The following is a 13,073-nucleotide window of genomic DNA, read 5'->3' on the forward strand; positions in this document are numbered from 1 at the left end:
TAGTTGACTTTCTTTCTAACTGAAATGTCCTTTCAGAAAATAGAGTCCATCATTTGAGCCATAACCAGTGGTGCACCGACAACATGCACCAGACGGCCAAGGGTTACCCAAAGTTGATCTTGGGGCCTGATTAATATTTTCAGCACAAGTTGTTTTTAAATTTACTGTATCCAATTCATTTTTTCCAATTAAGGGGCAATTTATCATGGCCAATCCACCTACCCTGCACATCTTTTGGGTTGTGGGGGCGAAACCCACGCCAACACGGGGAGAATGTGCAAACTCCACACGGACAGTGACCCAGAGCCGGGATCGAACCTGGGACCTCGGCACCTTGAGGCCACTTGCGCCACTGTGCTGCCCAGCTGTAGTGCTTACAATGCACCCACAGGGAGCTTGTCCATTTTTGATAGAAGCCAAAGTGGCCTAAGTTCTCAGCTGAAGATAGTAAAACGCTCCTGGCTCCGCAGGAAGATTTTCAATTTTAAATATATAAAACTTTTCTTTTGGTTGTGATTTCTGATGAGGCACTAGTGATTGTTTAAGAATGGAGTAGCGCTGACTCTTGCTGTGCTCAATCAAAACTAATTTCTGAAAAGGCCCTAAAGACAGTGTTAGACCTCCTTATTTTATATGCAAAGGGTCTGAGGCTTCTCTTAAGCAGTTTTCTGGGATGGTTAAGACTGCATTTACCAATATGATGGTCCCCGCAATGCAGGCTGATGTGACCATCAATTCACAAGACACGTGGTTGGAAATGAACAGTGGTTTTAATAGTCTTACAACCGAGCCTGCCTGCGACGAGATGAACTGGCAGCAGGCTCACAACTGCAGATCTTTATACTTCCAGTTAGTGGGAGGAGCCATGGGCGGAACCATGGGCAGAGCCAAGGGTGGAGCCCAGTACAAACTCCTCATCTCCCCCTATGGGCAGAGCCGCGCAACTGCTCGTATACCGAGCTTACAGAGACACAACACATACAATATAACACAGTGTGAATTACTAGGATTGTGATTCACCACACAGGCACTGTTTTTAAATGATATGTAGTTTTTAAATGACTGTTGAAGCTGCTCTTCTAGTCTCTCGTCGCTCATTTCCAACTCCTCACTCACAGCGGAGATTTAGTGGAGGGAAGCAGCAAGTGGGAGCAATTTTAAAAAGCATGAGATTATAACAGTGCAGGCTGGGCACTTTTGCACTGTCACGACTCGCACTTTCACATACCTGGAGTTCTGACTTTAGATTGAATCTGGATCGTGAATGGGAATGCAAGTTCAGGAGAGGTAAACGGCGATAGGAGAGTCGGGGAGTGGAAGTGGAGATTAAGGATTGATGAGAGGGTGAGTTAGGGAGTGGGAGAGTCCACAAGTCAGAGTGTCAGGGAATGGAAGAGCCTGAAAGTTGTTGGGTTGCCAAAAGGAAGGAGCTACGGGGGATCAGAGAGTGGGATGTGTGGCTAGCGGGAGGTTTGGGAAGCAGGATCAGTGGTGAGCAAGAGGTACTGTAAGTAGAAAGTTACCATATTTCTTTTAAATTTTAAAATCAAATTTATTTGACTAGTTGTTTCATTTAGCAATGTAAAGTGTTTTATCTTACAGGGTATAATGTTTTAACGCTTTTCCTCCTCTGGTGAGGAAGGTCCAACAGAACCCAACTGCAGCTTTTACGCTGGTTTTAATGGGAAAATGTGATTCACATAAAACCATGTCAAAGTAGTGTATTTGAGGAATGCAACTACAGCTAAGTGAGAACTTACTGTATTGTGGGAATGTCATGCTCCAAGTCATTGCTTTATTATTCTTGCCGAGTCAAAAACCTACAATTGCTATTTAACATCATGACACTATGTGGCTACACCAGCACCTCCGTGATCGAGCTGTTTAAAAACTGTTTCAGGCAAGTGAGTATTAGCAAGGAATTCAACTTTGCCAGCAACAGGCATATCCCGAGAACATTTTTAAAGAAAGTAACTCTTATGTTACTTGCAACAAATCTGAACTGTATCCAGATCACTGAGAGTTAGAATAATGGTTTCTGATTCGCTTCAAACACTATATCAACACAAATCCAAAAGCAAAACACTGGAGATACTGGAAATGTGAATTGTTGGAAACACCCAGCAGTCCTGCCAACATCTGTGGACAGTGGAACTGAGTTAACATTTCAGGTTGTGACCTTTCATCTGAAATCAACCTCCTACTACCCACCTTCCACCTCGTCATCCCATATGGACCACCCTTCCTGAGCAAGGTCTACCAGTAGACATTCTTTGGTTCAAGGAATGGGAAACACGGGAAGCCACTAACAAGTTTCTTGTGACAAACCCCATTTGTCAGGCATTGAGCTGCCATGGCAAGAGTGGTCCTTGCTATGGGTTCAGGACAGACCAGGGCCCCCGAGCAGCCAAGCTCTACCTATTGGTGAGTTAGGGAGTGGCACTGTACAAACTCCTTATGCACTGTGGAAAGCCAAACAATGCTGTACATTATCAAGGAGTGTCCCCTCTACAGACTGAGTGGCAGGCTATCTTAAAGCCAGTAAATGCTTATTCCTTTGCTTTGGGAATATGCATTCACTAAATAAATAATTTTTTAAATGAGACCTTTCGTCATGTGTTCTGATGAAAGGCCACAACCTGAACTGTTGATTCTGTTTTTTTCTCCACAGGTGCTGCTAGACCTGCTGCGTTTTTCCTGAATTTTATAAATGTCACTGTAACAGTATCTGTTGAAATAGTATATTTGAACATTTGTTGCAAAAAAGGTGTACATTCCAGACAAATGTTAAGTGAAACCGATAAAACTCACATTTTCTATCTGGTTTGAGATTCCGGTTGACTGGAGGCGGCAGCAAATCTCCATGAAAGTTGGATTTGTGGCATAGAGAGGCCACACTTCCTTTCCGAATGGGGAATGTAGCTGAGGAGAATCCAGGAAAATCAAAGTGGTGCGGACCAGGACTCATGGGTATGTAGACTTCCTGACTACTCTCTCCAATGGTTTTAACAAATGAAGACAAGGAACCTGGGTTCATTGGCACATAATTGTCTTCGGATTCCACACTTTCTGAACGAGATATTCTGCATTTTGTTCTCTGTGAAAACATAATTTATTTTCAATTTTCCTCAAAACCAAAAATAAAGAAGTTTGAATGTGTTCCATATATATATATTTGCTTTTTTAATGTCTTTAAATTAACACGTCTTTAAATGAAGTAAAGCAGCATGGAGTACAGTGGTTAGCACTGTTGCTTCACTATATCAGGGTCCAGGGTCTTCTACTTCTAGTTCCAGGGTCCGAGGTTCGATTCCCGACTTGGGTCACTGTCTGTGCGGAGTCTGCAGGTTCTCCCCGAGTCCGCGTGCGTTTCCTCTTTATAATGTTATTATAAAGCAATAATAAGTGGCGTTTAATCCATTCATTAATATTATGCTGAAAGTGAAGACCTGTAGCACATGGATGGACCAGGAACAAATATTAGTGGAGGTTCGATGGAAGCATCAGAAAAAAATGGGATATGGCAACAAGGCTGGAAACACGGGACAAGACCAGATGATATCAGGAAGAAGATTGAGACGAAAATAAGGAGGTGCGAGACAGCAAGTTTGCCAATATTGCTATATAAATATATTACAAACTCAATGACATTTAATTGTTTACTAATTTGACAAATTAATTTTCTCATTTATTTTAAATAGTTCACTTTAAAAAAATGTTCTAATTAAGGACCAATTTAGTGTGGCCAATCCACCTACTCTGCACATTTTTGGGTTGTGGGGGTGAGACCCACGCAGGCACGGGGAGAAGGTGCAAACACCACACGGACAGTAACCTGGGGCTGGGATTGAACCAGGGTCCTCAGCGTCGTGATGCAGCAGTGCTAACCACTGCGCCGCCATGGTTCACTATTTCTATTCGGAAAAAAATACAAAGCTGCCTCAAAAAGTGTGTTGGAACATATTGCAGTTTTGATTGTTCTTGGTTTCTTATATAATACATAGGCAGATTTATGACAGGATGAACCCTTTCGATGGGCACAATCAAATTGGAAAAGTGATGGAAGTGTAATTTACTAAACATTGTTTGCAGCTCAAGGAAATTACAGCAGAATGCAAAAAAAAGTCTCAATCTAACACCTTGTATGATTTTTATGTTTTGGAATTGTGTATTTAATTTAAGGTAAAATGGAGGTGGCCATGTGATCTGTTTTAAGGTCTGCTTAAAAACAGGACTGGAATGGTAAAAAATCAAAGGGATTTTGCAGATTTTGTTACGGGCAATTATGTAAGCTGTTCATGATTGGAGACAATGCCAGCAATCTCTTAGTTCACAATGGGTTGACTCGGAGTCTCATAAAGCTCCAGAAATGCGTTGAAATTATCAGGTTGTAAATGGTTGTGCTACAAACTGTTCATTTACTTCTAAGATGAAAGACAGTTGGAGTCAAAAATAAATAATCAGCATTTCTACCTGGATGCAGAGCTAATGTGTTCCAAATTATGTTGGGGAAAGGACAAAGAAGAAGTCATTTTTGAGATCAGGTTACAGGTTTCCCTAAAAATCAATGAATATCACAGACAGACAGCCGTTTTGGGAGAACAGGCTGCTTGACTTTGTGAATTACTGCAGCCAGGTGCAGGAGAGATACAGTCATTGGTCAAAGAGGTTCAACCCACAGCCATCAGAAAATCCGGCGAGAGACTTGTCCTGGTGTAGTCAGATGGAAAGAATCATCGGAGCTGATTTTGGATGAAGAAACTCTCTGAAAACTAAGCAAGGTGCCTGGAGGCGAAGTTATTACGAGCAAAATGGGGGAAATGTGAATCCATTGAGAGACGGGAGCAACTGTGACCTGTTTGCTATAAGGACTGTAATTCCATAGAGACTGCGATTTGATAGAATTATATTAGGTGATCGTTCCATTCTGTAGTTTAAAGGTAATGTTGCCTACCAAGATAGGATTTAGTAAATAGTGTTTTTAGTCATTTGCTCAAACACAAAATCTTGTTGCGTTATCCTTTTCAGCTATTAACTGAAAATTTGAGTTTCCTTTTAAACATTATCGGTTGCTATGGGGATCAAAATAAGGTAATACAAGGTTTGCCAAAGATACAAAGAGGTTCAAAATACCAATGCATTGCAATTAATATAATCAGTCATGAAGTAATAAAAATATTATTTCTTTACGCTTCTTACCAAGTAAGAGCTGAATCCATCATTAACAGATTCCATGGAGTGGCCTTGATTATTTGCAGCATGACACGGGTAATCATATGTTTCACATGAAGAAGCTGGTTGGAAGAGAGTTTACAGATGACTAAATTGGTAGAGAACTGGGATTGTATTATTATTCCTCTGAACAATGATAATTCGGCTTTTCTTTATAAAGACACATTGAATGTTCTGATATCCTGGGAGGAACCCTCAATTGCAACAGCACAAATTGGAAAAATTAAATGTACGTTGGAAATCCAACCACTGCTAGCAAAACGCTGAGCAGTGCAAACCTAAATTTCTGATATTTACTGTGGACGGCTGAGACTCAGATTACTTCCACATCGTAAAACATACATTTCAACTTGAAAAAGGATTTTCAACATTAAATCATCAGTAATAAGTTATGTAAAATATATAATTAAATAACAAGGCATTTCTGTAGCTCCATTATTGATTGTTAAATTAATTACAAATGAATCTTGACATAAAGTGATGCATTACGATAGACTCATACTCCGGGAATCTCCTTGGAAGTTCTTCTGATTGGTCATTGAATTGGGGGTCTGCAGGAAGCCTGATAAAGTCTATCCAGGGTTTCTGCTGATTGTAGTTACAGAATTGGGAGATTCCCCCAATGAGGAAATTCCAAGGGTTATTATACACTTGTCTCATTTGTGCTGACTTTCAAATTAGTTTAGCACTAGCATCAGTGCAATGTAAAAGGCAGCCCATTTTCTTTGTTGCTCTGCTTTTCTTCCTTGCGGGTTTTTCCAGACTTTGCAGCTGCTGGGACCATGAAGACAATGCTATAACATGCTTGCAAGTTATAACTAATGCCACGCTCAGCTGACCTTTCATAGTGAGAAGAGTGACCTGACAGAGATAGATGCTCGGATATTCCCAACCTCAGGAAGAGACTGACCTTACTTGATATTTTCCCCAAAGTGTTAAGCAGAGACCAGGTACTTAGTGATTCGGTCCTAAACCTGAATTTTTTGCATTCTGTATTTCTGTGCATATGCCCCAGTGCACTGGACTACAATAACGGCCTTTATATTACTGTTTGTTTTCTAGAAAGCACAGATAGTGTCAGATCATCATCACATTGCGGTCTACCCAATGTATCTGAATAGCTAGACTTTGATCTCTGGAAAGTGAAAATATTGGGACTGTAGACTTCAGTCTCTTCCATGCAGTATTTTATGCAACTCATTGTATAGTCAAATACTGAAAATGCTGAAACACTTTCAAAACAATATTATGATAAAGATCTTTACCCAAATTATTTTCTCCATAGATGCTTTCTGAGCTGCTGAGTGTTTCCAGCATTTCCTGTTTCTATCCTGGATTTCAAATGATTGAAGTTTTTGCTTTTTGTTCAGTTTAATTTCAATGTGGGAAGGGTTATAACAAGTTGAGACCCCAGCACTGATCCTTGTGCCACACCACTTGTCACATCCTGCCAACTATAAAAATACCCATTTATGCCAATTCTCTGTTTCCTGTTAGTTAGCCAATCTTCTATCCATGTTACCCTCTATACCATGAGCTTTTATTTTATGTAATAACCTTTGACGTGGCATCTTCTGGAGATCTAAGTATTTATCTCCATTGGTTTCCCTTTGTCCACAGCACATGTGACTCCTTCAGAGAACTTTAAAGTACATCACTTGTGTTTTCAGCTATTACCTCTGTGAAGTCTGTTGTTATCTACAGCCGGGAGTGTGTTCCTTCTCGGGATTGTTGCTGCAGATGATGCTGGTTTTCCTTTGCTGTTGCGAGTATATTGCTTGGGGCTGCCCCATTCTGGCTTTGGATCTGCCTGTGCAGGCTTTGGTGGCCGTGGAGGAGGTGCAGCTGGCGAATCACCAGAACCTGTGGATAGCGGGTTGTGGTTCCTGTCAAAGGTGAATGTCCTTGGAATATTGTGACTTGACATAGGTGTTGGTGGAACATCATAGGAGTCTGTTGAAATCTCACTAAGGCGCCTACAAAGAGTACTATTGGGAGTGTTAAATGTGTACACCTCTTCCTCATCATTGTCGAACCCAGGTGAGCCAAATTTGACCACACCATCATATCCCAGACTCCTAGGCAAATCATAAGCTGCGATGTCCCTTTGTTCCACATGGTGCTTTTCTGGTTTTGGCAAAATTTGCCCACTGATGCCATTGACACAATGTGAATTAACTTGTGGTAACTTCGGTGAGGATGTGTCTCCATTTCTCTTCATGGAACTAGGCAACAGTATGGACTGAGAAAAACTGGCACTCCTGGAATACAAATACAAACAAAGTGAGTTTAGTGCTTCATCTTGCTGGTCATGCCAATGCTACAATAAATCTTTCACTCTCACCAACGAACATTATGTTTCCCAGCTTAGCACAAGTGGTGAATTAAATATCGGTGTTCAGGCTGAGCAATTGCAGTGAAAAAAACTGAGAAATTTAAGAAAACATTTCAAGATCATATCATATGGTAAATTAAGGCATTGCCATTTAATACAATATTGTAAGGCAGAGAAGGCATAGTCAAAAATCAAAAAGGGCCACAGTGCAGGGTACAGTGACTGAGGAGAGCTCAGTGAATAGGCCCAGTAATACTAAAAGGAATAAAACGGGAAGTAAAAACATAAATGGAAAGCGAAGCAGCAGATTATTACATGAAGATATGGGTTTACCGATAAGGAAAATTAGGAGAAAAGTTAAAAGGAAAAATAACTTAGGAGAGGTTACTGATAGAGGTGTTAAGATTCAAAATGGAGGTATAAAAGCCAACATAAGGATACTTTACCTGAATGCTCGTAGTATTCGGAATAAGGTAAATGAGTTGATGGCTCAAATCATCGTGAATGATTATGATTTAGAGGCAATTACTGAAACATGGTTAAAGGACGGTCACGACTGGGAGTTAAATATCCAAGGGTATCAAACTATTCAGAAAGACAGAGTGGATGGTAAGGAAGGTGGTGTAGCTCTGTTATTTAAGGATGACATACGGGCAGTAGTGAGGGATGATATCAGTGCTATGGAGGATAAGGTTGAATCCATTTGGGTGGAAATCAGGAATAGCAAGGCGAAAAAGTCACTAATAGGAGTAGTCTATAGGCCACCAAATAGTAACATTACGGTGGGGCGGGCAATAAACAAAGAAGTAACTGATGCATATCAAAATGGTACAGCAGTTATCATGAGGGACTTTAATCTACATGTCGATTAGTTTAACCAGATCAGTCAAGGCAGCCTTGAGGAGGAGTTTATAGAATGTATCCACAATAATTTCCTAGAATAGTATGTCATGAAACCTGAGGGAACAAGCGATCCTAGATCTGGTCCTGTGAAATGAGACAGGATTGATTAATGATCACATAGTTAGGGATCCTCTTGGAAGGAGTGATCACAATATGGTGGAATTTAAAATACAGATGGAAGCTGAGAAGGTCAAATCAAACACTAATGTTTTGTGCTTAAACAAAGGAGATTACAATGGGATGAGAGAAGAGCTGACTAAGGTAGACTGGGAGCAAAGACTTTATAGTAAAACAGTTGAGGAACAGTGGAGAACCTTCCAAGCGATTTTTCACAGGCTCAGCAAACATTTATACCAACCAAAGGAAGGACGGTAGAAAGACGGAAAATCGACCGTGGATAATAAGGGAGAGTATCAAATTGAAGGAAAAAGCATACAAAGTGGCAAAGATTAGTGGGAGAGTGGTGGACTAGGAAATCTTTAGGGGGCAACAGAAAGCTACTAAAAAAGCTATGAAGAAGAGTAAGATAGATTATGAGAGTGAACTTTCTCAGAATTTAAAACCAGATAGTAAAAGTTTCAACAAATATATAAAACAAAAAAGAGTGGCTAAGGTAAATATTGGTCCTTCAGAGGATGAAAAGGGAGATTTAATAATGGGAGATGAGGAAATGGCTGAGGAACTGAACAGGTTTTTTGGGTCGGTCTTCACAGTGGAAGACACAAATAACATGGCAGTTACACATGAAAATGAGGCTATGACAGGTGAGGACCTTGAGACAATTGTTATCGCTAAGGAGGTAGTGATGGGCAAGCGAATGGGCTAAAGGTAGACAAGTCTCCTGGCCCTAATGGAATGCATCCCAGAGTGCTAAAAGAGATGGCTAGGGGAATTGCAAATGCACTCGTGATAATTTACCAAAATTCACTAGACTCTGGGGTGGTCCCGGCGGATTGGAAATTAGCAAACGTGACACCACTGTTTAAAAAAGGAGGTAGGCAGAGAGTGGGTAATTATAGGCCAGTAAGCTTAACTTCAGTAGTAGGGAAGATGCTGAAATCTATCATCAAGGAAGAAATAGTGAGGCGTCTGGGTGGAAATTGTCCCATTGGACAGACGCAGCATGGGCTAATAAATGGCAAGTCGTGCCTAACTAATATAGTGGAACTTTTTTGAGGGCATTACCAGTACGGTAGACAACGGGGAGCCAATGGATGTGGTATATCTGGATTTCCAGAAAGCTTTTGACAAGGTGCCACACAAAAGGTTGCTGCATAAGATAAAGATGCATGGCATTAAGGGTAAAGTAGTAGCATGGATAGAAGATTGGTTAATTAATAGAAAGTAAAGAGTGGGGATTAATGGTTGTTCCTCTGGTTGGCATTCAGTAGCTTGTGGTGTCCCTCAGGGATCAGTATTGGGCCCACAATTGTTCACAATTGACGAAGATGATTTGGGGTTTGGGACCAAGTGCAATGTGTCCAAGTTTGCAGACGGCACTAAGATGAGTGGTAAAGCAAAAAGTGTAGGTATCCATTTTGGTAGGAATAAATGATAAAATATGAATACATGCTGCTGTGCAGAGGGACCTGGGTCTCCTAGTGCATGAGTCGTAAAAAGTTGGTTTACAGGTGCAACAGGTGATTAAGAAAGCGAATGGAGTTTGTCCTTCATTGCTAGAGGGAGGGAGTTTAAGACTGGGGATGTTGTGCTGAAACTGTACAAGGTGATAGTGAGACCACACCTGCAGTATTGTGTACAGTTTTGGTCTCCTTACCTGAGAAAGGACGTACTGGGGCTGGAGGGTGTGCAGAGGAGATTCACTAGGTTAATTGCAGAGTTGAGAGGGTTGGACTATGAGTAGAGGTTGAGTAGACTGGGCCTGTACTCGTTGGAATTTAGAAGGATTTAGAAGGATATCTTATAGAAACATATACAATTATGAAGGGAATAGATAGGATAGATGCAGGGAGGTCGTTTCCTCTAGTGGGTGAAAGCAGAACTAGGGGGCATAGCCTCAAAATAAGGGGAAGTAGATTATAGGACTGAGCTTCGGAGGAAGTTCTTCACCTAAAGGGTTGTGAATCTATGGAATTCCCTGCCCAGTGAAGCAGTTGAGGCTCCTTCATTAAATGTTTTCAAGGTAAAGATAGATAGTTTTTTGAACAATAAAGGAATAAAGGGTTATGGTGTTCAGGCGGGAAAGTGCAGCTGAGTCCACAAAAGAACAGCCATGATCTCATTGAATGGCGGAGCAGGCTCGAAAGGCCAGATGGCCTACTCCTGTTCCTAGTTCGTATGTTCTTATTTGAAAATGGAGGAACAATATTATATCACTGGTCACATCTATGCAAGAAAACCTAAAACCATGAATAAATGCTCATATTAACAACAAAAAAGTTTCAAAGTTCACAGCATTTTCCTTCAAGTGAAAATTTACTCCTACAGTCAATGGATATTTCTTTGATTAGAAATTTCTGAGCCTTTACCATATTTAGCTTAAACTCAACTGCAGCTGATCAGCATTAGTATAGATAAACAACATTTATTACCAAGAGTTTCAACCTTCAGAAATCATCTTGGTGTGTAGCTTCACTCTAACTCACGACTGATCATGTTCGCAGAAATATACTTTCTAAAGCCACCTCGTGGCTTTCAGGAGAACAGAGTCTTTGATGAGAATGGATTTTGATCTCTGCTCTGGCTTGTCTTTTCTTTATAATGAATCCAGCCACGAATTTTCAGATGACACAAACACATGTGCAGGAACTTGGAAGAGGGCAGAGGAAGCCATTTGTGAGATCACCTTTCAGGCTTACCTACAAAATCACTGAATAACAGAGAGACAGTAGAGATTTTTGTGTGGTCAGCAGAGAGAGAGAGAGAGAGGAGGCTGCTTGCTTTATGAGCTGCCATAACCAGATGCAGGAGGGAGACAGTTTCTAATCCAAGCAACACATCCAGCAGGCATCTAAGGATTCCGGGAGACTTATAATCGCAACGCCAAAGGAAAGAAAAATCATCAGAATAGACTTTCTCCAAAAACTGAGCAAAATGCCTGGAGATCATGTGCCATTGACTTTACAGTGCAGAAGGAAGCCATTCGGCTTCTAACTACTCTAACTACTGTACCACCGTTGAGATAGTCACTCAAAAGTTACCACACAGTGAAACATGGATTCAGGAACCCATTGGAAGCTGAGAGCAACCGTGGACTGTAATGCTGTTGACCATGCAATGGATGGGAACTATAGAAGAGGAATGTCACTACCTGTACTTAAATTTTAATTTGTCTACAAAACGAAAATAGTGTTTGGTCAATGGTGTTTTTAGTCCTTTGTCATTGTAAAGATTTTTAAAACATGAATATTGCCATGTCATTCTTTCAGCTAGTAACTGAAGTTTGAATCTCTTATTAAAAGCCATCATTCTCGACAGAGATTGTAACAAACCCCACTATTTAGAATTCCAGTGTAACAAAATGCTCAGCCATTCCCTTTGTATCAAATGTAAGCAAAGAACACAGATTTATAAATTCTTGCTTGAAGCTTAGAAAATTCGCATTTTCTATTTTTAATTCACAGCACAATAAATATGTCCACCTGTCAACTTTCAACTTGGAGGATTTTTGCCACTGATTTGAGTGTGGAAGTGGAGATGGGCGGATGTTTAATTTCACACTGCCAGGTGATGTGCAGGTTTGCCAACATCATTTCATCCCAAACCATTTTCCTGGAGACCTGGTGAAGTGGCGGCTCACATGCAAGCAGGTGGAGGGGCAGCTTGTTAAAGAAGCATCCAGTGCTGGCCCTGCAAGTGATGTCCACATCTAATGAAAGAACAAAGGAAACAAATCTCAACCTACACTTTTTTTCCTACCCCTCTTTGATGCTACAAAATGCTTAGAGAAGCAATCTTACTCAGATTCACAGGCAGTAAAAGATTGTACACTGTACACTGGCATGACACGATATTGTATTTATGAATATATTGTGTAGCGGGAGTTGCTGACGAATAACTGCAGATGTAATTTAACAATGGAAACATTAGTGACACCAACTGACCATTTCACCTTTCCTTCAATGGTCATTCTTCTGGAACTTGCTTCTTAACATTTTTGTGAGAACATTTGCACAAGGGTTGCAGTAATTCAAGAAGAAAGGACACCACCATATTGTTAGGGCATTGAGGGATGGACAATAAATGCTCGTCTTGCCATTGATGCCCACATCCTGAGAATAAATGAAAGGATATTGAAAGTTGCATGAGAATGAGCCATGCTGACTGACTTTTACTATCTGCGGAACTATCAACCATCTCCAGTGGTGGGTTATTGATTTTAATGGGCCTGTGCATTGTTGCCCGCTTGATGGAAGTGGAGTAGTAGTATCCTGAAAATTTTGGGGAAAGAAAAGTTGTCTCATCTCTGCTGTGACCATAGAAATCCTCCTCTGGGTCTACCTCCAGTGGCTGAGTGTTGTGATAATCCCAATTAATGTGGAATACCTGGTCATATTATATTCCGGGCAGAGTGTGTGGCGTGTGTGTCATTGAATATCAGTCAAAGAGGATCCCATAGGTAAATCTGTGTTTTTTTGTGTGG

General features: G+C 40.8%; 1 protein-coding gene across 4 annotated transcripts in view; it reads right to left on the reverse strand.

The window, feature by feature from the left end:
• The window catches only part of gab2 (GRB2-associated binding protein 2), a 437,888-nt gene that overhangs the window by 19,706 nt on the left and 405,109 nt on the right, over positions 1-13,073 (reverse strand). For all 4 annotated transcript variants that reach the window (XM_038818920.1, XM_038818921.1, XM_038818922.1 and 1 more), the window contains 3 exons: positions 6,910-7,493; positions 5,200-5,294; positions 2,812-3,097 (listed from right to left, as the gene is read on the reverse strand). In XM_038818920.1, coding sequence (XP_038674848.1) covers positions 2,812-3,097; positions 5,200-5,294; positions 6,910-7,493 — 965 coding nt within the window. The remainder of the gene's footprint in view (positions 1-2,811; positions 3,098-5,199; positions 5,295-6,909; positions 7,494-13,073) is intronic.

This window comes from Scyliorhinus canicula, chromosome 14 (genome assembly GCF_902713615.1).
Source record: "Scyliorhinus canicula chromosome 14, sScyCan1.1, whole genome shotgun sequence".
Taxonomy (NCBI): Eukaryota; Metazoa; Chordata; class Chondrichthyes; order Carcharhiniformes; family Scyliorhinidae; genus Scyliorhinus; species Scyliorhinus canicula.